The following is a 24635-nucleotide window of genomic DNA, read 5'->3' as shown; positions in this document are numbered from 1 at the left end:
GGTGAGAACCACCAGGTGCTTTGTTACTGTAGCAAGGGAAGAGGCAGAGACCTTATCGTTTTTGGTCACTAATGAGCTGCACACCATCTAGGGTAAGTTGTCAGCAGAAGTTCATGTTGCATTTGATGCAAGCTGGCTGATGTGTGAGCCTCTTTGATACTTGGATCAAAACTGAAGTGCGGTCAGAAAGAAAGAAGGAAGTGCTCAGAAGAATTGAAACAAAGCTGGATTCTCAGAAGCACAAGGCCTAATCCATATCCGCAACAAGCTGACGCAACTCTGCAGATGCCAGTAAGTGACAAACCTTTTTCTACAGAAATTAATTTGGCTTCCACTCTCTGGCAGTCTCGGTTCTTTTCCCAATTTGTTTCAAGAAAACTCAGCTCTGCAGATCTGGAAGTATTCTGAAGTTATCTGGGACAGAAGATGGCATAGGCTAGTGGAGTCTGTGTTCACATCCGTTCTCTTTACAGAGATGCTTCTGGGAAGGGAAGACTTCCTGGCAGCTTACTTGTATTAGTGAGAGAACTGAGAAAAGGCAAAGTGAAGTGGTTAAGGACAGTGAGGGGAAACCCTCCTTGGTGTCACTGTGCAAGGAGAACAAAACTCATCTCTGTTAGCTCAGAAGGGGATGACTGTGAAAGCAGCTATATGTGCAAGAGTTCCTAGAAGCCAATGTGCTTAAGGTAGGCTCATTTGTTAAAAATTAACAGGCCTAGGATAAATAGAAAATGTTAGCTTTACACCTAAACTGGAAAGGATACCTTCTGGAGGAGAGTCTTCAAAAGTGAAAGAAAAACAAAAAGTTTCTTAATCCCTAGGCTACTGACGTGAGCTATAAGTAACATTGCTCCCATTGTGCAATGGCATAAATAGGTGCTTTCCCTTTTTGCTTTAAAAAAAAATCTATCCCAGTTAATGTTTAGCTTGTTGATGTAGTATATCAACATATATAAATATATAAAGTATTTTGGAATAGCACAGTTGATACAATGGTTAAAAAGTGGTGAACAGTGAGGAATGGCAACCTTCTGGGCTGAATTTACAGGTAAGACTGCTGTGGCTCCTGGACCATCTTTGTCTAACTTCTCAGTGAGCTGTAGAGAAAATACTGCTAGCTCACAAGCCCCAGCAATATTATGGCTTGGAAAGCAGCCCCTGAGAGAAGCTCTTAATGTATCAGATAAATCTATACAGGCATGCAAGGCTATAGCTTACTCCTGACAATGAATTGTTACACTGCGAGTGACTGTCTAGAGAAACACGATGGGGGAAATCAGAGTCTACTCTTCACTATAATTTACTATAATTTGTAATTTCTACACTGTCTTTTAGAGAATGGGAAAGGTATGCCAGTTTATCCTTACTACATGTTGCACTGAAAGAGGCACAGGCACAACAGATGTCATCAATGCATACCATCATCCCAAGGGCGTGGGGCTCACAGAAATACCTAAAACTTGGAACAGAAGTGCAACTGAGAGATGATACAGACAAAAAAGACCAGTGAGTCCTGGTATTGTTATTTTTTTAAAGACAGACGCTGAGCAGAACTGATTTCCTGTAGTAATCAATTAACCAAACCCTGAATTAATTCATTAACCATCAATCAACTGACAAAACCTTCCACTCATATTATCTCCAAAAATGTGACATTGCTTCAGATGACCCAACCGGTGAGTGAGCCCACTTTGTTTTTAAACCTAAAAATTACAGCATTATGGATGGATTAAATTCTACTAAGCAAAGCGCTCGAGTTTCTTTTAACTGAATCATTTGAAAACATTGCAGAAAATTCTGGTTAGCTATAGCAAAATCATCAGTCTTGGAGAGTACTGTAGTCCATGATAGGATCTTTCTCATGGATTTCTTGTTTGCAATAAGCACAAAAATTCACACAGCACCTTGCCGGGGGCCTGACCCAAGCCCCGCAGAGCTAGAGAAAGATTCCTATTGACTGAATTGATTTTGCTGCCAGTTGGATTTGATCGATTATAAACTGAATATAGAAACTCACAGATATGAGATGTTCTGCTGTCACAGAAGGTAAAGGCTTTGTAATCACTGCTTGTCTTCCGCTGTCTAAAAACACAAACAACTGCAGATTCTTGTTTTATATTTAGAAAACAACAGCAATTCCCATACAGAAGTGGACATAATTAAAAGTCTGGTCAGTTCTAATGGGCCAGTCTCCTCGTAGGAGTAAGAATCATATCTCCCTTATACATGATATGCAGTATTTGATAATGTGAGACCCTCATTTGTGAGGGCAGTGGGGTATCTGGACTTCTCATTCTGCTGGTGGGGAGGGGGATGGGATATAAATCCGATGTGTAAGTTTGACTCTAATGAGAAGTAATGTTGCTCTCTACAGTTGTGGCCCAGTCTGAAGCACACTGCCTTCTACAGAAAGTGTCCCCTTTGCTCCAGCAGGTGTTTGCTCAAGTTTCTAGCAAATCTTTTTGAGTTTTGTGTTATTTCACAAGTACTGCAGCTGATCACACAATGAGTTTGGAGCCTGAGATACTTAGAAACGATACAGATTCCTTCATGAAATGCTCTCCCCAGGTGAGGGTGACTAGAATTAATAAGTATCCCGTGTCCACTTCCACTTAATCCCAGGCCTCCCCAGGACCAGCAAGGGTCAGATAGGGCAGGAGGTCTGGTAAGGCAGGAATCCACAAGTTAAGGACCATGCTGACTTTCCTGGCAGTGGTTTGCTAGCATGAGCACAAGAGCTTTTGCTTGCTCTCTGCTTCAGTCAAATGTCAATCATTCTCTTGGAGACTGATTGTCAGATCACTGTATAGAAAGGGAGGCTCTTGCCCTCACCTTCATACAACAACAGCTCAGGTCTCTGAGAGTAGAAAGCTGTATTTTTTAACAAGCCCTCACAATACTTAGTCCCCTTGTGATTTTCCTTTTCAAACTCTTCAGAGAAGTTTGAGCACTCACACACCAACAGTTTCTTTTTGGGACAGCTCGGATCACTTACCATGCTCTGGGTCATCTATGTCACTTGTGCTGACAGGAGCCAGTCTTCCAGGCATGGAAAGCAGTTGGGTTGCTAAGGGATGTCTTGCTTTCTCTGTCATTTCTGCATTCACTGATGTGTGACAGATTTATCTTTGTGGAGTTCAAGGCTTCCCTATAGCAGATGAGTTTGTACTTGAATCTGAAACCATCCTCTGTTCTCCTGGAGGACACGCTAAAACTATTCTCACTTCTTTAAAAATGATCTTCTTACTCCTTTGGCAATGAGTACAGAATTTCTTCCTCTCTACACTGCGGAACAGTTGTTAACTACATCTGTTTCTCAGAGATTTCAAAGCAGTGTTGCACAGCATGCAGCCACAGTAAAACTAAGTAGAATTAGAGACACTGGTGTTTGTTCAGTTAAACTACTTGTTTCTTTTCCTCTGATTGCTTTTTAATGTGCCAGCTGCCCTTTGTCTCTAGCCCTGCCATGCTTCCCTCCCTCTCATCATCAGACTCAAACTGCTTATCCTTTTCTTTTTTGCCATGTCCTTCACTGATTTCTGTTTTTCTATTTTCCACAAGGAAGAAGGAATGGGCTGCCCAAGGAGGTGGTGAGGTAACAGTCTCTGGAGGTTTCAAGAAAAGGATGGCTGTTGTATTGCATGACATGGCTCAGTGGGCATGGTGGGGATGAGCTGAAGGTTGGACTAGATGATCTTAGTGGTCTTTCCAATCTTAATTATTCCATGATTGTATGTTTAGGAGCCCCAAAACTCGGTTCCCAGACCTACTGTAAGGTTTCTCTATTATGATGTCCTAAGCAACTTGTTGCTAATTTCTTCTTTGGCCTCCAGCTCTTGACTTTGCCTTTTCCACTCCCAGTGTACTTCTGCTGGGGAAATACTGAGACTGATGTACCATAACACCAATTAGAAGTGTGACGCGAATCCAAGTGATTGACTGAATTTTAGCCATTGACTGTGAAAGCAAAGTAAGCTAATGTTAATCTACAGATGTTGTATTAACACTGAGAGTTTTCCCAGTCCTCATTAGCAATACACTTTGATAAGGGTAGAAAGTGTTAGCTATGGTTTCCCTTCAGTAAGCTGTTTAATCACCAGAGCTTACTGGCAGTGGGATTTGGGAGACTTAGGCGATCACGAAGTGTATTAAGAGTAATACAATACTCTCTAGCTTTCCTGTGATATCGCATGGAGGAAAGAATGGATTCAGGGCTGCTCTGTTCCCTAATTTAAGAGGCTCTAGTGTGTTTCAGGCACTGTGTGGGGGGTGAGGACTGGGCCAGAAGCTTCTGCCTCTTTAGCCAAGATCTTCCTCATTTTTAGGGGCGTACTTCTAACAGCTCTCCTGCAGCTATCAGCACATGCCAGTGGACTTGTTATAGCACGTTGAACAGCACATTCTTGCTGGCTCACTGGGGTCTGATCCAAAGCTTACTGCAGGCAATGAGGAAGATTCATAGACTTCTTCAGTGGCCTTTGGACTGCCCTGCGGACACAGAAGCACGATGGCTGGTAAGTACATGCATGAGAGAATTCTGTTTCACTCCAAAGAGATGGCAAAGAGATTCTGCATTCCAAACCTGTACATCCTGGAACAGTAAAGCCAATATGAATCCTACTTAATAAGTGACTCAAAATCACTTTCTCCCTCAGTTTCTGAATCATCTGCATCTCAGCCTTTTTGAGGTTCTTAGGTAATGGGATGAGAAGAGTGCTGCATCTGAGGTCATTCCCACATGCACTGATTTCCAGTCACTTTTAAAATGCTTTCTATCACCAAGCAGCTCTCGTGTAAAGATCTCAGACATGAAGTAATCCTTCCAGCACTTCTAGAGAAAAGCTAGCAGCCATTAAACCTGTTTTACAGGTGGGTGGGCTGAGCTCCAGTCTGACAGAGATCACAAAGCGTGTTTAAGGCCAAACTGCCTGAGCTGCCACGTTCCCACAGCAGCGATGACCGCTCAGGGGGAATATTAACCTCCTTTGTTAGAGTGCCCAGGCAGAGGGGAGGGCCACGCAGTCTGCTGCAACTCCACTTGTGTACATGCACACATGACTACAAAGTAAATAAAACTAGCTGGCCTCGTGCCTTGAAACTGGGAGTCCCCAGAATGAAGGCTTAGTGTATGGTAAACCAACATGCTGTGCTCAGCCCTTCTTGCTGAGCCATCAGGCAGGAGGGAAGGTAAAGCTCAGGCCGGGTGCTCATTCCTGAGTCACCTTCTTCAGCATTTGTTATTGCCTAGCGTGTTAGCTTGCTGGATAATAAATGACTTCATTCACTGCAGCAGTGAGGACACTATTAAAAATTAACTCTGGCAAATGGCCTCGCGTATTTTTCAGACAGAGGCAGACAAGGGAGAAGAGGAAAAGAGTGTTGTTGAAATCTGGTTTGCAGAAAGGGCAAGTGTTGAGTTTTATTAATGTAGTTAGTTCAGGCTTCAGTTTAGTAAGTGCTGTTGCTGGCAATTGATGATCAAAATTCCAGGAGCTTAAGGAGCTTTGTAAGCTTAAAAACAATCTGAATAGAGAAGATGCAATAGCCATATTGTAAGGCAGGTCAAAGAGTAAGATAAATGTGGATTACTTATTTGAAGCATAATGTTTTACTTGTTTGCAAAAATAAATGATTTTATTACTTGGATGTTACTACCATACATGTGTAATGTGATGTGTAATGAAAAACAAACTTTTGCTTCAGGTATTGCACCGTTTTCTCACGGTACCACACTTATAACTATATACTATCCATGATAGCATGCAGAGTATATTTACCAAAATGGAAAGCTTGCATTAAAAATTGGAGGAACTAAGCCAGCTTGCATATAGATCTCTCATTTTCCTGGCTTCTTTTGCCTCCAGCACCCACACAATATCCATCAAATTGTCTCAAGACAATCCCAGGCTGCATTCTAAGCAAACGTAGGGCTTGGGCAAGATGCCAACCTGCTAGGCTCAGAGCAGGGAGTTCTGCCTGTGTGCACCCTCCCACTCCCACCGCCTGCATGCTGCAATTCAGTGCAGAGGAGCTCAGCTTTCAGCTCAGCAAAAAATCTCTCAGTGCTCCTTGCTCCCTTTGTGTCACTCACAGAAAGGGATGTGATCTGAAGCTTGCTGGCGCTGTTATTAATGAACCCACTGATGACAGAACGTCCCTCTTGTTCTGAGAGCAGAAAAATAAACTTCAAGTCCATCACTAAACCTTATTCAGATGGCTTTGATATAGCAGCAAGCAGCATGCCCCGTCCTGAGCCCAGGGTTCCCAGAACATCTAACAGCTCAGTCCGTAGATGGCTTGATATCCATGGGGAGACTGGAGTGTAACATAAGCTGCACTGCCAGGTGCAGTGACTGTGCAGGCAGATCTGCCTGCTGGCTGCTTCTCCCAGAAGCATACCACAGTTGTTGATATCATACTCTGTGCTGCAATATGATGGCACCTATCAAAGGGCCAAGGGGTGCTCTGTATGTACCACATCACCTGGCTGTGTCTATGTGCCACAGGTATTTGTAACCTTTAGGGTTCATTGTGCAGGCAAGATGCTATAAAGTTCCTGCATAAGATGGGTTAAGAATTTCCTGGCTGAAGGCACTCAGTTATTGCTGTGACCAAGTTGGAGTCTTTTCCTACTCTAATCTCTTTCCTTACCTGCTGCATTCCAGTGGCTTGTGCACCTTCAGCATCTACCTTCCACGGAGCTAGCTGGTAAACAGTGAGCACAGCTGAATGCTGCACACCTGTGTTTCCACTGACACTTAAGGAAATGTGCTCTTTCTACTAGTTTAACCCTGTTAGCTAACCCTGACCTGCTCCTGCAGAGAATAATCAACTGATTACTTAGAAATTAGCCAGCTGCCACTGTTTGGTGTGCAAGATGGCTGTGAATGGTTAATGAATGTCCCTGTGATAGCCCAGCTACTGCATGGCATCAGGAGTGACTGCTGTGGGTCCTCAGAGAAGGACAGGTTTGTGATGATGTGGTATGAGATGTTAGGGAGTGCCCACATTTTGCATCCCCTCTTGGTAGTATTTTAGATGTGTATATCCATACTGGCCTCCAGTAAAAAACTACCTGAGCCAAACATGGTGTACAGATTAGTAGATCTCTGAGAGGAGCTGGATTTGAATTATCCATTTTATCCTTGGTTTTTGTGAAATGCTACTGAAACACATGAACTTCTGCTCATCTCAGTGCATGGCATGAGTCACGTTTCAGCATCCCATTGTACCAGAAACAGTCACATATAAATCCAGCACAAGTTTGCCCCCTTTATATTTTCCAAATGTTCAGATCCAAATTGGAAAGGAAATGGTCAAAAGCCCATCTCTGTTGCTACCGGGGGTGGGCAGGTCTGGAAGTGCAAGGTCTTTGCTTGGGCTGTAGGAAGTGAGTGGAGATGAGTCACAATATTGCAAGACAGTCCTACAGACAACAGTAGTTTGTAGTCATGAGATGCTTCCATTCTTATTTCTGTTTTCTGCTGCAGGGATGTGCATGGGTGGAAAATTCAGCTCAGGAATTAGGAGTTTCTGATAAACCACTGCAGGGATTTACCCCAGGGTTTCTTTTACAGTGTTTCAAGTAAAGAGGATGCTGGGATGGAGTGTTCAGCTAGCAGTGTAATCATGCAGTGATGAACTGCAGAGTTCACAGCCAAAGAACTGATCTGCAAGCAATGCTGGAGGCCCCACAGCAGACAGCATGTCATGTCCACTACCACGTGCTGTATCCTTGAAAGCAGACTGTCAGGTGGGGAGCTGGAGGTAGGTGTGAGATTTGCATGAACTGTGATGTTTTCTATGGTTCAATACTCTGAAATACCACACGAGCAATTGTCTTTGTTTCACGTGGTATGCTGAGATATGTAACAGAGTTAACTTGTACTGACAGCGTATAAAAAGTACAGGAGCATACCAATAATCCATCTTCTGTCAGCACTAATCTAACTTAGCTGCTGGAATAACAAAGTACACAGTCCTTTTTCTAAGCACACATTATGCAAAGTCAGAGCCAGGGCTGTAAGGAGGATATTTGGAATTCAAGCCTCTCCTGTCATTTTTACAACATGGAAACATCCTTCCCTCTTTATAAGCATAGGCTTCCTTCTGCTAGCTAGCATTGATGGGGAAGTTATGCAATTCAGTGACCCAAATACAGAAGAATCCCTAGGCTTTCCAAAAAGACTTCCACTGGGAAAGGGAACATGAGCTCCTTAAATTTTAGGGAAAATCCCAACATGGGATGGTGGTGGATTGCCTTATTTTTCATTCCTGTGAAGCTTTTGCTGGACTCAGATTCAGGCTGTGCACTACAGAATGGAAAGCAGAAGCAGATGCATAGAGTCAAGGGTTTCTTTGACAAAGCAAATAGGAAGCCCGAGCCCAACCATTTTTGTCTTTGCTCAATTCATTCATCACAGCCAAGCCAAAAGCAAGCACAAATCGCTGAGTAGACTGTGGAGCTGAAATGCCCCAGGGACCATTCGGAATGGCATTTGAGGCAAAAGAAGCAATTTGGCTCCTTTGTATGTGAGGATAGAGAGCCACATCCCCTCAGATACAGACATTAGGATGACACAGGTGTGCATGGAAATGTTCAGGAAGGGTATGCAGGGTTTTTTCCAGCCCAAACGTAGCCTGCAGAACTGCCTGACAGCAAATCTACATGCTGGTTTCCTCCCTGTGCTGCTGGACACTATGTCCTGGGACTTGTGAAGTACTTTTGTCAAAGCTGTTGTTTGTAGTGTGGCTTCTAGCAGTGCTTTTGGGAGTGATGGCTGAAAGCCTGGGTGTACATGAGTTGCATGCAGAGTAAGCTTAGAATTTTGCAAAACAGTGCAAACAAGCAGTGAAATTGCCTGCAGACTGGTGCTTTGAACTGATTAATTTTTTTAAAAGGTCCAGTTTCTCCACTGCTTCATACTGTGTGTTGTCACACTGATGGCAAGTGAATATAAACCTTTCTGATTTGGTGGCATTTTGTGGTGGCTTTGCACTAGCACAAAAAGCAAGAAAATGCTGCAAAGCTGCTGCTTCACTGCTTGAAGACAGCCCGACAAATTTCACAACTAATGCCTGCCTGGCAAAACAGAACTATTAACACAGTGAGTTCACAAGTTTTCCTCACACTGCAGAGAACAAGTGCTGCTCCTGAAAAACTATGGCAAAACAGACCTTGACCTTAACTTCTTTCCAGCACCAGTTCATTTTTCTCTTAGTATAATGTTGGAAACAAAGTTGTAACTCGGTCATTGACCGTGGAATTCATCCCAGAAGAAATGCGAAGACCACCAACAATGTGGACCAGGTGTGAATTATAAATAGCATCAACAAGAGGCTTTTGGTGTCCCAAGTGCATTAACTCCACAGCCAGCAGTATTCCTTTTATATTTTTATTGTAAGCCAACCATTTTTAAGCCATCTCAGTAAGACTACATCTTGCTTGGGATTTGTGAACAGTGAAGACTGTAATTTAAATGAAACCCCTCTAGTAGTACTAAGTTTTAACAAGTTTTGTATCTACCAATTATTTAGCTAAAATGATTGTCTGTATGCTGTAGGATGGCTCTATTTACGTCCTGTGCAGTGGGACATAGCCTGGAAGAGCAGAAGTGTGCAGATAACAACCCTAGGCTCCTCAACGCTGGAAATGATTTGTCAAAAAGGAAGAGGAGAAAGGTAGATGTCCTTCAAGAGAAACACAAAACAACGATCTTTATTTTATACACAGACATTTCAAGTTAACATTGGTTCATCTTGAGTCATGAATGATATAAGCAAGGGAATTCAAGCTTGCTTTCCAGGCTCTCAATATACACTTTTTTCGTATTTAGAAAATTTTCTTTCCCTCTTCCTAAAATGGGTCAGGAGAGAAATCCCCTCCTTATGTACGTATTTATTTATTTATTTACAAATCTCAGTCACAACTAAGACAGAATTAGGAGATAAGCCCTGCTGGAATTGGGATGTTATGACTTGTCATTTTAGGTGTTAATACTGTGCCCCATTTCACTTTTGTTACTTCATGTCTTTCGCTCTGATCAGTTGCCTCAATCACACATGAACGCAGCCATTTCTGGGTAGAGTCATTCTGTCACAAGCCAAATTCTGTCTTTCTAAAACAATAATGCAAAGGGGGAAAAAAACCCACTAACCTGGCATTGGCACTGGGGATTGCTTGAGTGTAAGTGGAATTCCATTGGAGTTTCTTCCTTGCAGCAAAGCTGAACCTGCTCAATGCTTAGGTTAAAGAGACATCCCCACAGTACAAACCAGCAGCATCACATTTAAAGCTTGCTGTAAGCTTCCCTTTTCTCTAAGAAACCATCCTCTGTTGGAAGGTGCAGCTTGCTGCCTTTTATTACTTTCCAGTCAATAGTAGGGACAAAGAAAAATCATGACTGCCAATGTTTCACTGTGAGTTAAAATGCTAAAAAAATTTAGTTACTTTTTTTTTTTTTTTTTTTTTTTTTTTTAGGTCTAGTTCAGCTTGAAAAGATACAGCTTTGTGTGAAATGCCATATGTTGCCTGATGAAGCTTTCCTGTAAGGTTGTGCTTCATGAATTTGCGTAAGCCTGTGAAAAGGAGCAAAAACAAATGCTTGGGTCTGGTGAGTCAGAGAAAATGTTTTTTAACTGGATCATCTCACTGCCCTTTCTTTTCATGCCAGATGCAGCTACAGCAAAATAAATTCAATTCACAGATTTCTGTCTTCCTCTGGATCTTTGGATCAGTTCTAACTCCCACCCAGTCTCATTCATTGCTTCTGATGATGGTATCCTGAGCACCTGCTGTGAGCAAAATTGTTCTTACATCATCTTACGAACACAGTGACTTCAAGCATGTGAAATCATGAGGTTAATACCACACCCAAGGCCTCAAACAAGGCCCTTTCCAGGTGTCTTGGCTGAATTTTTGAAAATGCTGTGGTAATTTCTAGTTCTTGATCAACACAAGAATTACCACAGATAGAAAGAGTTCTGCCGTACAAGAACATGAGAGAATGGTCCAGCAGAGTGGGGGAAGTCAGAACCACAGTTTAAATTACTCTCACCTTAGATTTGATTTTTGCCTTGTATAAAGTGGTAGTGAATATATTTGTTCTGCATTAGCTACTTGCAATAATAAACTTTTGGAGGCACAGTTTTTACCATATCTGATGTATTTTAGCTGGTAGTGTTAGCTGCATTGACACCTTTTTTTGATACAAAGTATGAAAATTTGAAAATCAAATCAGAATGGAGCAAGCCTGAAGATATCCCAAATATGGAATGACAATGAAATTCCCATTCCTCTGCTTTCAATCCACATCATAGAATCATAGAATTGCTCAAGTTGGAAAAGATCTTAAAGATCATTGAGTCCAACCACAACCTTAACATACTACCTAACTAACTAACAACCCTCTGCTAAATCATGTCCCTGAGCAAATGTATAACACTGTGGCAGTGGTAATGAAAACTGGATACTCAGAAAATGGAGTTACCCAGGGATAAAGCAAAATTTCAGGAGTTTAATACACTAATTTGGCACTGAGTAATTTCTGCCTTGCTGAATAAGAACTGAAAGCATAATTAAAGACAATGGAAAGCATGGCAGGAGTTTCCCAAGGGTGGATTACAGCCACCCCTTGTAATGGGGCTGGTGGGAAGAAAAGGTTGTGCTGAAATGGAGAACATCTGAAAGTCTGCAGTGAGAGTTCTTCTGGGCAATACTCATCTCCTCTTCTGTTAGTGCCCTTTGAAAAAAGCACAGAAGCATGCTAATGATGTTTGATAATGATTAAGCTGCATCATCAGAGGAAGGCTGGAAAAAGGGGACAGAGCAATAAGAATAGAATAAAACGTAGCGATAAAAAGTGCAAGGTCACACACTTACTTACATGAAGTTGGGACTCCCACTCCCCCAGAGAGGACAAAAACCAAGAGGAGCCTCACCTCAATGGCTTATGATTACAGATGACCAATTTGGTGTGACCTTGATAACGCGATCTCAGGATATACCAGACATGGCATTTGCAGCAAGATAGGATTGTATATATTCCACCATATAAGACACATGGAGTAAAGGCTGCTATTCTGGTCACCCACCTTCAAGGAAAAAAAAGCTAGAAAAGAAAAACCAGGGTGATAATAAAAATTGTGAACTTGCCTCTAATGATGGAAGATTTTGAGTTTGGCTTGTATGACTTAGCAATATAAATGTCAAGACGAGATGAGAGCAGGCCCTATAAATATATCAGGAAAACAAATATCAGAGAGGAGTTATTTTTAGCTGGAAAATATTTTGGCAAAAGAACAGATAGGTATAAACTAGCAATAAATAATTGTAGTCTGTAATTTAGGACGCCTGTAACAATCAGAGAGAGGCTACTAAGAGGAGGAAGAAGAGACTGGCGGGTATCTAAGTGACTTTGATGTGGTTACCTGCAGTAGAATTGGATCCCCTAATGAGAAAGCCCCTTTTTATCCTGTACTTCCAAGGTGTAGTGCAGAGGAATTCCTAAATGTCAATTATACAAGTATCAACAGCAGTGGGTGTAATCAACAATATTTATTAGTAGGTGGAATGACTGGTTGCTTTTTGGGTACGCTCTGACTGGATAGAGCCACAAGGACAGTTGCATCTCTTCTTCAGAAGACTCCAAAGGAATAGCATGTCTGACCAGGCTTGGTTTTCAGAGAAAGTTTTGCCTGATCCCTGTTCATTTGCATTGCATCAATATAATTAATCCAGTCTAACCTGTTCTAGTTCGTGGCACTCCTGCGATGGTGAGATCAAAATCAGGTCCAACATCTCTGACCGGGTACGCCATTTGTTAATACTGCAATTTAAAGGTTTTAAACATCTTGTGGCAAAACTGCAGCATAACTGCTATAAAGCTTCATGTATGTACAACGTGATTCCTGGATAGAGATCACTTCAGCTCCATAGTTATTAATTCACAGGTTTCTCGCTGACCTTAGCTCAGCTCTGGGAGCCATGCCAGAACAATTACAGTAACTCTGAGCAGTGCAGGCATAAAGCTCCTGTATTTACTCTGAAATTGTGCCAGGTTTTCTCTGGCTCAGTGATGGAAAGATGCATTTCTTCTTTGATTAGTTTCAAATAGTTCAGCCTGGGTTGGCTATAACAAGGTTACTTCATTAAAAAAAAAAAAAAAAAAAAAAAAAAAGAGGAGAAATAAGGTATTATGAAGAGGTGTGCATGCACTATATACTTGCTGCATAGATAACATTAAGAAAATGCAAGCTAAAAAGGGGGGAAAGCGAGTCAAGGTGACTTGTTATCCAGAAAGTAAGTGGCAGAGTTGAGAATGAAATTCAAGGGGAATATGCTTCACTTGGTGTTGTTTTCACTGAATCGTGCTATCTTTGTGGAGCACGCTGAGGCCCGCCTCCTTCCTTCCTGCAAAGGTAGGACAGCTGGAAGGCAGTGACACCAGGTGAAGCTGAGCATGCTCACCACTTGGGAGACCCAGGCCCCTGGTGATCTCTTCTGACGTTAATTGACTGTCAGACCTTGCAAAAGGGGAGGGAACACATTTCCTGATCTGTGGTTTAAGGTAGTGTTTTCCAGACTCTGGAGTGAATTTCATGTTGCAAAGGAAATGATGATGCAATCTTCCAGCAGCTGCTGTGCTCTAGCATCCTTGCAAAGGTACAGTACATATTTTGTGGGTGTATGTGTATATGCAAGCTGCATATTCAAAACCCCTATTTTTCTTAACAGCAGGCAGGCCTCCAGGTCTCCAGACCCATCTTCCTATCCCCAAAAGAAACTGCTAAAGGTTGCTCCCAGCAAAACTGTAGCGGTCATCCTGAAAGCGAGCTCCTGAAAAATCAAGTTTTTATGTAAGACTGCCATGGGTGTGATCTCATCTTCCTACGTGCCAGGTCTATGAGTCCTGTACCTAAAGCATAGAAAGGTTCCTCATAACTGCAAGTGAAATGGCAAGAGCAACGTTCTGAATGAATATATTGTGATGAGTCTGAAAGATCAGGGAATGCGTGTCTTTGAATAGGTAAATCTAATTGATGAACGTGTGAGTCTGATGATGGAATTAACCTGATTTAATTAATTACTCCCTCTTGGTGGAACTGCGAAAACTGACTGTAGCGTGCATTAGTCTTTTAGTTTTTAAAATCAATCACATTAAGGGAAAGTAAACAAGTTTGGTTCAGAGATGGAAGGGCTGCTACGTGCTTAGTTTATATGGCTCTGCAGATGCCCAGTGAGCTGCTGAGCTCCAGAAACTGAATCCTGTATGCTGGCCTGTCTGTGCTGGGGGTGTATGTAGCAGCGATGGTTCCCTGCCTTCATGCCCAAGCTTTTAGTTGAGCAGAAACAGACCATCTTGCCTAACATAGATGGGATGAAGATTTGCTTCAGGAAGTGTATGGGAACTGTTGGGTCACAGCCTGAACCACTGATTGAGCACCTGAGGAAGACCCGGTCAGCTGTGGGAGCACAGGTGAAGGCAATTCATCTCGTGACCCCTCTTAGACCTCATTTACAGGCTGACCAGTACTGGGGAAGCATCTCTGGTTGGGGATCTCTTCCTTGTGGAGTCTTTTCTGTAAGCCTAGCTCTTAGGACACTGGTGAGTGCCTTTATTTTCCTTTGAAATACCTTCTCATCTATGCTAGTTCTTTTGATGTTACTCTCCTGTATGGCCCTTCCACCAAGTTAATGTTTCCAATTGTAACAGGAGGTCAGTGGAACATCCAGGTGGCCTGCTTGGGGACATCCCAGAAGCTCCCAACCTCCTGAAATCACTAAGTGTTCTTGATTCACACCAGGGGTTGAACAGAGAAGAAGAACTGGAATGATGCCATAGTGCTCCCCAACAGGAGGTGATGAATGGGACAAGCATGTTGCTGCTCGTGTAGCCAAGTGATGAGCCAACAGTGCAAGTTCTGCTCTTGCTGCTAACAAAGCTGTACCGCCTCTGCCTCAAGCTGTTTCCTGCACAGCTCTCCTTGCCCTGCAACCATCCCTAGGGCTCCGTTCAGCCAGGATCCCTCGCTTCAGGGAACACGCGGAGCTCTCCTCCCCTCAGTGCCCATCATGCCGCAGCCGGTCGCCAGCCGGCGGGCACGGCGCGTCGGGGCGGGGCGGCGGAGGGAGGCCGGGGCTGCCCCGTGGTGGCGGCCGTTGCCGGGTAACTGGGGCGTCCTCGGCAGCAGGTGGGAGCCGTTCCGGCCCTGTAGCGGCCGGTTTCTGTTGCTGGGAGCCTTTCTTCGTGCCCCGGTCCCTCGCAGGGAGCAGTTGGTGGCAGCCCGGAGGCGCCAGAGTGTTTGTGGGAGCCGCGGGCGCCGAGTTAGCGGGCGGTTGCCTGTCCTGAGCAATCCCACCAGCCCGCTTGCCCGTGGTCATGCACCTGGCCTGCACCGTGCTCGTGGAAAACTCCATTATTTCACCATGTGAACGTTCCTGTTCATCTCAGAGTTTTCCATCCCGTTCAAAACTTTCTGGTGAGTATGAAAATGTATTAATCAAATGCATTTTAAACCTTTTACTGTTGTAATGTAGCCTCAGCTAATTCTTAAAGCCCATGAAGTGATTACCGAGTAAATAATTGTTCAGCAAATACCTTATTTTTGCATATATGTAGATTCTTCTATATCAGTCTTTCACACACTTGTGTTTCCCTCTGGAAACTGCTCAGCTCTGCTAGGCTGTACTGCCACTCTACAACTGCTTGAAAGGACAGGTTGTGGCCAGATGGGGGGCTCTTCTCCCAGGTAACAGCGGTAGGATGAGAGGGAATGGCCTCAAGCTGTGCCAGAGGAGGTTCGGGTTGGGTATTGGGGAACGTTTCTTCTCCAAAAGAGTGGTGATGCAGCAGCACAGGCTGCCCAGGGAGACGGTGCAGTCACCATCCCTGGAGGTGTACAAGGAAAGGGCAGATGTGGCACTGAGGGTTACAGTGGAGTCGGACTAGGGGTTGGACTTGGCAAGCGTAGAATCTTTTCCAACAGTAACAGTTCTGTAATTCTACACGTACTGTTGCATCTTCAAGACCTACTGATCATGAATATGTGTTGTTACAGCTGATGAAGTAGTACTTTCTTATTGTGGAATGCTCAGAGCCTGTGGAGGTTTCATTTGAAGGCTTTGTTCTTACTGTTTGGTTTTTTTTTTTGTTTGTTTGTTTTTTAAGCAGGTTATGAAGGAATCAAACAAGAAATTGCACTGCGGGCGAATGCATCATTGAAGATAAGTGGAGATGAATGACTAGTAAATGAAAATCTCTATAGCAGAGGGATGGAAAGAAGAAGGGGCAGGACAGCAGCACTGCTGGAAGAAAAGGTGAAGTAATTGAAAAGGCACAAGTGACTAAAATGTCTCAGATTTCTATTTGATGTGGTTTGGTCCAATTTAAAGAATTTGCGTAAAGAACTTCAGTTAAAAAAAATGCGGCATTCAGACATGTCAGAGCTCAGAGTTGCTGTCATTAATTGGTTTCTTACTATGCTTTTTCTGGCCTATATGTTCTCTGTCTTGGCTTTAATACTGAGAACGTGGGCAGGGAGTTGGAACTTTGGGCAATGTATGCCATTACTTGTGCGAAGTGGTGTAAGAGCCATGGGTGCCCCAGGCTTCTCAGCTGGCTACATAGTGAAAAGTGGGAACTTGTCTGTTCTGCCCTACTGTGTTCTTGGAGCTCTTATCTCAGGAGATTTGATAAATGGATACATCCATCTGTGGCAGTTTCTTAGTTCAGTCGTATACTACCGTCAGTGGGAGAGAGAACATTGGGCTTTGTCTGTGGCCTGTGATGTCAGCAGCTTGCTTTACCTCAGCTCTAGGGACCTGTTTCTATGTGAAAACAGGATTCAGATGTGATATGAGACCAAATGTGAGTTAGCATCAAACTAGACTGATTTCATCTTATTATTAGTGTCTGTGCATGCTTATTTAACTGAAGATCCTCAGGGTCACGGTAATGTGCTTACTTTCCAAGTTTGAAGTAGTACAAAATTTAATTCTGTTAAATACTATCATTATTTAATGTATCACACATTTGGAATTGCCAGGTTCGTTACCAATGTGAATAGTGTAACATTTGCTTGGGATGAATTATGAATAATTTATTTTTAAGTTGGAAAACTCATGAGTTTCTCACAGAAATGAATGTGTAACTTTAATTTGCCACTGAAATGGTGTTTGTATCCCTTCTGTAGATTCCTAAGCTGTCAGCACAACCCACTTTATATCAGTTGGGCCACAAGTACTTGCTGTAGTACAAACCAGAATGTCAAATTTGCCGTGATGGATGTAATGAAGGCTAATTTATCTGTATTTGAAGTAAAAGATGGCTGATGCTGGCCATTCAAAGCAGCATTATCTGATTTAAACAATACAAATAAATTCCAAGAGCCTTTTTGTTTCATTGCAGTACCTCACATAGTGAAGTATTTGAAATGTAACGCTGTTTATCCTACAGTTTTTGTATCGTGAGTTTTCATTGAATTTTCTTAGCATTGAGTTCTGAGCATTGACTTTGATTTCTCTTTTTTTATGTGACTAGCATAAGTAATGTTTGGGTGTGGTTTTGTTTTGTTTTAGTAGAGAATCCATCCAAATTCAAAGCAATGAATATGGAGGGGGGAGTATATAGAATGAAAGGCTTTAAATAAATTATTTCTTCCTGAGAAAGACAAGCTGCTGTGGCAGTTCTCAGAAAATATCATCTCATAGCTGGTCAGAAAATGTTAAAACTCTTAAAAAAAATAAATAAATAAAAATTGAAAACAGTATAAATTCATTTACTTTCTCTGTGCCCCTATCTTGAATCTTATGTGCAGTTCTGACCGTCCTGGAAAAGTAAATGTCAGAACTGAAATTGTTTCCATTTCTCATCTTTGTTCCATTTCATGGGAAAGAGACAAAATCAAATGAGATTCTTTAGCTAGAAAAAGAGATGGAAAGGAGATGATGCAAAAAAAAAAAAAAAAAAAAAGTTTAAATTAATGAATGCTGTGGATGGATGGATCGTCCATAATTGTGTCTAACCATTTTCACCTCATTTATAGTTTTAGCCTTCACAGCAGCCTATGGCAGTGCATTCTACAATTTAACCCAATACCTTGCAAAAGCACATCTCCTTTTTAAAAACTGCTTCCTGATAATCCTTTTCTGTTGGGTAATATCACTGCTTGACTTAAGATGTGACAAATAATTGATTCCTTGTTTATCAACCATGGCTGTCAAATACAACACACCTTTTTCTCAGGATGTAACTAAGTAGCAGATGTCCAGAAATGAGGACAGCGTGTCAGAGGAAGGATTGCTTTGAACTATTCCGTGTCTGATCCTGCTTTTTTAAGCATCTGTTTTTGTCTGCAGTAGCGAGCTGGCCCTCTGCCTTGACCCAGCATGACAGTTATTACACTAACAAACAGGTTGTGTTAAGTGATTTCATAAAGTTCTTTTCACTGTAATTTGTCAGGCCTTGCTAAAATCTTGGGGGCGTCTGTTACTAAATAAGCTCCTGTGCACTGTTTGGTATTTTCCTATGAGTTAAACCAGAACTAGTCTATTTTTATTTATATATCCCATATGAGCACCATTCTGGAAGTTAGCAACATCCCAGCACTGAAAATGACTTTTCAAATGGCTTTGCAGGTCACAAAATCTCTTGGTTTAAATGGCTTAATTATCTAATAGAACGGACTAAAAATTGTTTGGGGACAACAGAGCACTTTGAAATGCAGAAATGCTTTATGTGATGCATTTTCATTCTGCGGGGAAGTTTGGATTTCAAAAGGCTCATAAATGTAGTGCAGCAGTAGTCCATTTCTTGGATGGAATTTAGGAACGCTTCTGAATGGTGGATGCTAAAAATGTGCTTAAATAAAAAACGCCAAGCATTTCTTTTCTGCAGCTTTAGGCTGTCACATAGCTCTGAGTCTGTGAGTTACAACAGTCTGAGAATGAGCAGCAATGTTGTAAGCTTGGTCCTTGGTACTGCATTAATCTGTGCAGGCAGACACTAGTGGATGCATCTCTGAGACCTCTGTCACAGAAAACAGCAGCACTGTGGTGTTTTTATTCTAACAAATGGAGAAAGCCTGCAAGGCCTTTGGATATACAGGGGAAAATGGAGAATGTGTTAGAGAAAAAACAGTGGGAGAGGATCTACTGGTGTGAATGTCTCTTGCTTTAAGGCCCAGACAAAGGCAGCAAGGCTAGTTTAAGAGCTGTATTTATGTAAGGTGAGAAGGTTGGTTGGTTGTTGGTGGTTTTTTTTGTTTTTGTTGCATGCGTGTAACAGGAAAGGGTAATTAGGGCAGCTCCTATAGCAAAAACTAAGCGATGATGGGGTACTTCTATTTAATAGTGTCCCCTGTCTTTGCAGCGACTGACACCACCTTGGATATGATTTTTTTAATTCAGTGAAATCTTATGTCTATACAGGGCGTAAAAATTGATGCTTTAATCTTTTGCAGCTGCTGAGAGCTGATTTCAGACTCTTTGTGCAACATGACTTCCAGCAGAATATGGCAGGATTGAGACAAATCATTTGAGAAATGTTCATTCAATCGCTGACTAAAACTTTATTTTTACTAAGAAGGTAAAACTTTACAGTAGTAAAAGAATATGTCTGAAGACCTCACCCGCTGGCACTGACCCAGTGAGACTGTTCCTTGGGTGATGAATTTTTTTTATGAGACACTCAGATTTTGTTTATTCTTTTTTATTTCTTCCCTGAAAATAGGGTTTCATCCTGCTTCTGACTTTCTGAATATATGGTGCAGGCTATGCAGAGTCAGTGTTGGCCTCAGGTAAATAAACATCTTAAGAGGAGTGCTTCCTGAAGGTCATCTTTGTTCCAATGTGCTCAGACTTGAATACAGACTGGCTGAAGGATGTGCAGTGCTGCTCTAAGGCTCTGAGAATTGGCTGACTGCCTTTCTTCAGCCCAGCTCAGACAGAGTATGCTGGGATTTGTATTTTTAAGTCGTCTTAGTCAAATCAGGAACTAAAGAAGAAACAACTTGGACAACTGGTGCTTTGATATGAGCCCTTGCCTACGGGCCTTGGCGTTAACTAAACACTTATTAAATGAGATATGGCTGATGAAGAGCAGAAAGCTTTAGCGTGGTTGTAGACCACATCTTGTAGAGATGTCATGAAGAGGAAATACTTGTTTTGGGGTCCTCTTCAAAATGCCTATATTGGTATTTTAAATGATGTCAGCGGATGCTTCTACTGTTCGAGGAAAGCTGTTCAAGAAAAAGGCAGATGTGGCTCTGAGGGACATGCTTAGCAAGCATGGTGGGATGTGTTGATGGTTGGACTAGAGGATCTTGGTCTTTTCTAACCGTAGTGATTCTTTGATTCTATCCTGGATTAGCCAAGTGATGAACTTTGTGCTCGTGTAATCCTCCTGTTCACTATGTGGAAAGTTATTTATGCGAATAAGTCTTTTCAGGATTAGAGCCTTAAAACTATGGTGCTGAGTTAGATTTTCCTTTCTGAGCTTGCAGAGCATGTAAGCACATGAATGGGTGCCTGTGACATGAAGGGAGTTTATCTTGTTAGGATTCTCAACTGCATGCACTGATCTTAAAATACTACTGTCTTTACAAAACCTTGCTGGTTTTATGTCCTCAGAGCATCATAGCTATATAACATGTCTACTGTCTGCATTTTAAAGAACTGTTGAATACTTACTTGTAATGAGAATACTGGTCCTTTTAAGTGCTAGAAAGGTAAATGACCTGGCTGGCATTTTAGAAAAAATAATTGCTTGTGTTCTTTAAATTGTCCTTTAAAGATTACAGGATATGCAGTAGATATTAGGACAACCAATGGAGTATTAAACATGAGATCAAATCTTAATTCATCCAGTGAGGGTGTACTTACCTACATATTCTGTCTTCTGAAATAAAGAGAATATTGGAAGTAAGATCCAAAGAGAAGAATATTAAGTGTTTTCTTACAGAAGACTTCATTAAGCTGGTGCTATAGCTCAAATTAATATCTATGCCTTGGGAATAGTTGGAAAGAATAATGTTACAGTTGAATACTTTTTATTTTAACAAAGCTGAGACTATAACAGTGAGGACAGAGTAGAAATATATTTTCCCCTATCTTTGGCTCCAGAGATATCTGTTACATTTAAGGTAGTATCATAGGAGACCGTTGGGCAGCAAAGTCACAGGCACCCTGGAGCTGTGTGTTCCTATAACTTCCATTGCTCATATAGTACTATTACATCCTACTCCCTGTTTTTCTCATCTCATGCTCATGCTGGTGAAGGGTGAGGGCAGAAATCAGAAGGAAGCCTCCTGAGACATTTTCTTGCAGCAGGAAGCCTGCCTCAGGAAAAGCCTATCTCTGTGGCATCTTGCAATTTCAGCCAAGGATTTAGATAATCCATGTTCATTGAAGTTCATAGCACTTGCACCACACAAGGTATCAATGAATGTTTATAGCTTGGTAGAAGTTGCCACTGATCCCTTCCCACCACGGTGCTCTAAAAATAAAAGCAATTGAATGGACTTCAGTTTATTGTTTCTCTGACACAGAACAGCTTGTATAATAAGGAGCAATCTGCTTTTTATCCTGCTATCAGAACAGCGTTTGTCAAGCTAGTTTCAGAGTGATTTAATATAGAAGTATTTCCAGCATATATGATGAACATTTCTCATCACCTTACAACCTCCTTGGCAGGGCGTGGGAAAGTATTACCTAGCTTGCTCTTTTAATACATACAATTTATAGATGTATAAAAGAGAAATTGGTGGCATTTAAATGCATTGCCTTTTTTGTTTATTACTGCTCTATTTCGTAAGAACATGAAATGCCTGTTGTCTCAAGCCTGGGCTGGATTTGCAGCGTGGGCTTTCTTCTGTAGGACCACAGCATCTCTGGAGAACAGCAAAGTTTGAACTCAGCTTTCAGTGCATGGAATAGTATGAATATCAGGAAGTACCTAAGAGCTTTCCCTGGGGACTGAGAGGGGCATAGATCATAAGGCTTCTCCACCGTGGTCATGGAAAATCCAGGGCAGAATTTACATGTAGTACCAAGGGATAACTGGGCACTCTTACAACCTATGACTCCATAAAGAAGATAAACAGTGAGGAAAATCTATACATTTGCAGTGTGTGAGAGTTTGTGTCCAGCTCTGGAGCCCCCAGTACAAGAAAGACAGCTGTTGGAGGGGGTCCAGAGGAGGGCCACAAAGATGATTGAGGGGCTGGAGCACCTCCCCTACAAAGACAGGCTGAGGGAGCTGAGCTTGTTCAGCCTGGGGAAAAAGAAGGCTGTGGAGTGACCTCACTGCAGCCTTTCAGTACCTGAAGGGAGCCTACAAACATGAGGGGAATCAACTCTTTGAAAGGGTAGATAACAGCAGGAAAAGGGGAAATGGTTTGAAGTTGAGGGAGGGAAGATTTAGGTTGGATGTCAGGGGGAAATTCTTTACAGAGAGAGGGGAGGTGCTGGAACAGGCTGCCCAGAGAGGTTGTGGATCCCCATCCCTGGAGGTGTCCAAGGCCAGATTGGATGGGGCCCTGGGCAGCCTGGTCTAGTATTAAATGGGGAGGTTTGTGGCCCTGCTTGTGGTGGGAGTTTGGAGGTTCATCATCCTTGAGGTCCCTTCCAACCCGGGTCGTTCTGTGATTCTGTGACCCAAAGCCTCAAATTTCTCAAAGGGTTAAACAAAACTGCTACTGTAAACATTTGAGTCATTCAATGTCATAGAAGTCATTGAATTTCTTATTATGTTTTTTATTATGAAAGGGAATTCTCCTTGATATTTCAGCATTCTCGTAAAAGCTTTAGTTTTTTTATGAAGGCCCATACAAGTGGAATGTTTATAAATGCTCTTTATAGTGTTTTTGTGATCCACTGTTATTATAGCAGCATTGAAGTGCATTTTACCACCTCCTGTTTAATGAAAACAGAAGATTAATACAGTATCACCCATGTAAAAATGAAAGACTCCTGTTAATATCAGGTCAGATGTTTTATTTTTCAACTTATTAAAGTCACACCTGCTAAAATAGAGTGGTGTGTTGCAGGATGCTTTATATTGCATAAAAGTAGTAGGAACTGTTTTTGCCATCAGGAGTGGATTATTGTAACAGTAGTTTCCTGATGACATCATAGCAAATTCCAGCTGCCCAAGTAGTTATTTTCCAGAAGAGGTTATCTGTAGTGCACTTGCACAGAGCTGTACTTATGAGACCAAAGGGAACCGTGAGTGGCCGTTATAAGCCAGACCTTTGTCAAATCCTTAATAAACAACAAATCCTTTGTGGTAACAGTATGGGCACCACTGTTATCTCTGGATCTGGATTAAACAAAAATTGCATAATACAAGGCAACTGAAAGCAAAGTCTTCACTATGAGTTTCCTCTCATTAAGGAGTGGCAAATGGTTCTGAAATGTTTTTCTTCCTGAGAAGGTTTTGGCTGATGATGTTATTGCAGTACCCTACCTGAGATGACACACTGTACAGAGGAGCATTGGGACGTCATGGGTAGCCAAGGACCAAGACAGAATACTGACTTAGAAGCTGACCTAAGGGAGTAGAGGTTTGTTTTTCTATGAGATGTCATCAGCCTGAAATCACGCGGGCTATGAGGTGCTCTTGGGAGCTCTGAGAGATGGTAAAAGACTGATTTGTTTTTGATTTACAGTTGGCTTGGTATTGCAAAAGGGCCGCGTGGCTTGTCTGATGGCTTCAGTGCAATGTGCAAAGGCACCAGAGGAGTGACAACTTGCAACGCTGTTGTTGGGGGCTTTCAAGTGGTAAACTGAATATGCTTAATATTCCTTCGACATTGGGAATGCTGGTTGCAGTGTTACTCTAAGCATATTGAAAGCAAGCGTTGTACAGATTTTAATGAAGCTTCACAACACGCCTGTGAACTGTAATGGTCAGTGTTATTGCACTCACTTTGGGGGAGAGAAAGTTGAGATCTTCCATCTTGCTGCTGTAGTCATTGATTTCTCCTGCATTCACTAATTGTCTGCTTCTAGTTATCTGCAAGGAGGAGACTGCTAAATCAAGAGCCCCAATGCAAATCCTGAAAACATTAATCTGCTGATTTCTTTCAGTCTTTTATTATCAGTGTTCGTGTGCAGGACAAAATCCGTTCTGTTTCAACTACTGAATCTTTCCCTGACTCTCCAAACTGCTTGTTGGCGTTGCTTTGCTTTCCCACTGATTTCTTTGAAGGTTTTTCTTTGGTGCTATCAATTTTCATCCTTCTCAGTCCCACAGTCTTGCAGGAGTGTTCTGCATTACCGTTCTGCATACATATTCAAAGTTTATCCAATGCAGCCATCTATTCTGTGGAATGAATCTTCAGGTTCAGGTTACTTTTCAGACCTCTTCAATGACAATGAAATCTTTCCAGTCTCCTGTGCACTCTTCCCTGTGGCCAACACTACTTTGGGTCACTGGTTTTTCAGCCAGTGTGTTTGACAAAGCCACAGATTTCTCATTTATTTATTAGTATTATAAATGAGTGGGTGAGATGGTTTTACTGGAAGTATTTTAACCATCTCAGGCAGCACTGAAAATGGTGTACAGCCTGACTCTATCTGCAGGAGGGCACGTGGTGTGCCAGACCCCTTCTGGCTCTTACACCATGCCAGCGGT

The 24635-nt window shown here is 42.2% G+C and overlaps 1 protein-coding gene across 3 annotated transcripts in view; it reads left to right on the top strand.

Annotated features, from left to right (window-relative positions):
* Nucleotides 1-4288: 4288 nt before the first annotated feature.
* The window catches only part of LRRC56 (leucine rich repeat containing 56), a 64389-nt gene continuing 44042 nt past the window's right edge, over nt 4289-24635 (top strand). Inside the window, exons 1-6 of one of the 3 annotated variants that reach the window (XR_007377876.1) lie at nt 4289-4514; nt 7578-7767; nt 9564-9681; nt 10481-10613; nt 14806-15480; nt 16173-17966. Coding sequence is in view for 1 of the 3 variants with exons in the window: in XM_048949400.1 (XP_048805357.1) it covers nt 16274-16318 (45 nt within the window). In the remaining 2 variants the exon portion in view is untranslated. Of the gene's footprint in view, nt 4515-7577; nt 7768-9563; nt 9682-10480; nt 10614-14472; nt 14607-14714; nt 15481-16172; nt 17967-24635 lie in introns of those variants that run through there. The other 2 variants (XM_048949400.1, XR_007377875.1) reach the window with 2 other exon arrangements.

Source organism: Lagopus muta, chromosome 6, assembly GCF_023343835.1.
Source record: "Lagopus muta isolate bLagMut1 chromosome 6, bLagMut1 primary, whole genome shotgun sequence".
Classification (NCBI taxonomy): domain Eukaryota; kingdom Metazoa; phylum Chordata; class Aves; order Galliformes; family Phasianidae; genus Lagopus; species Lagopus muta.
This window is presented reverse-complemented; position numbering and strand designations above follow the sequence as displayed.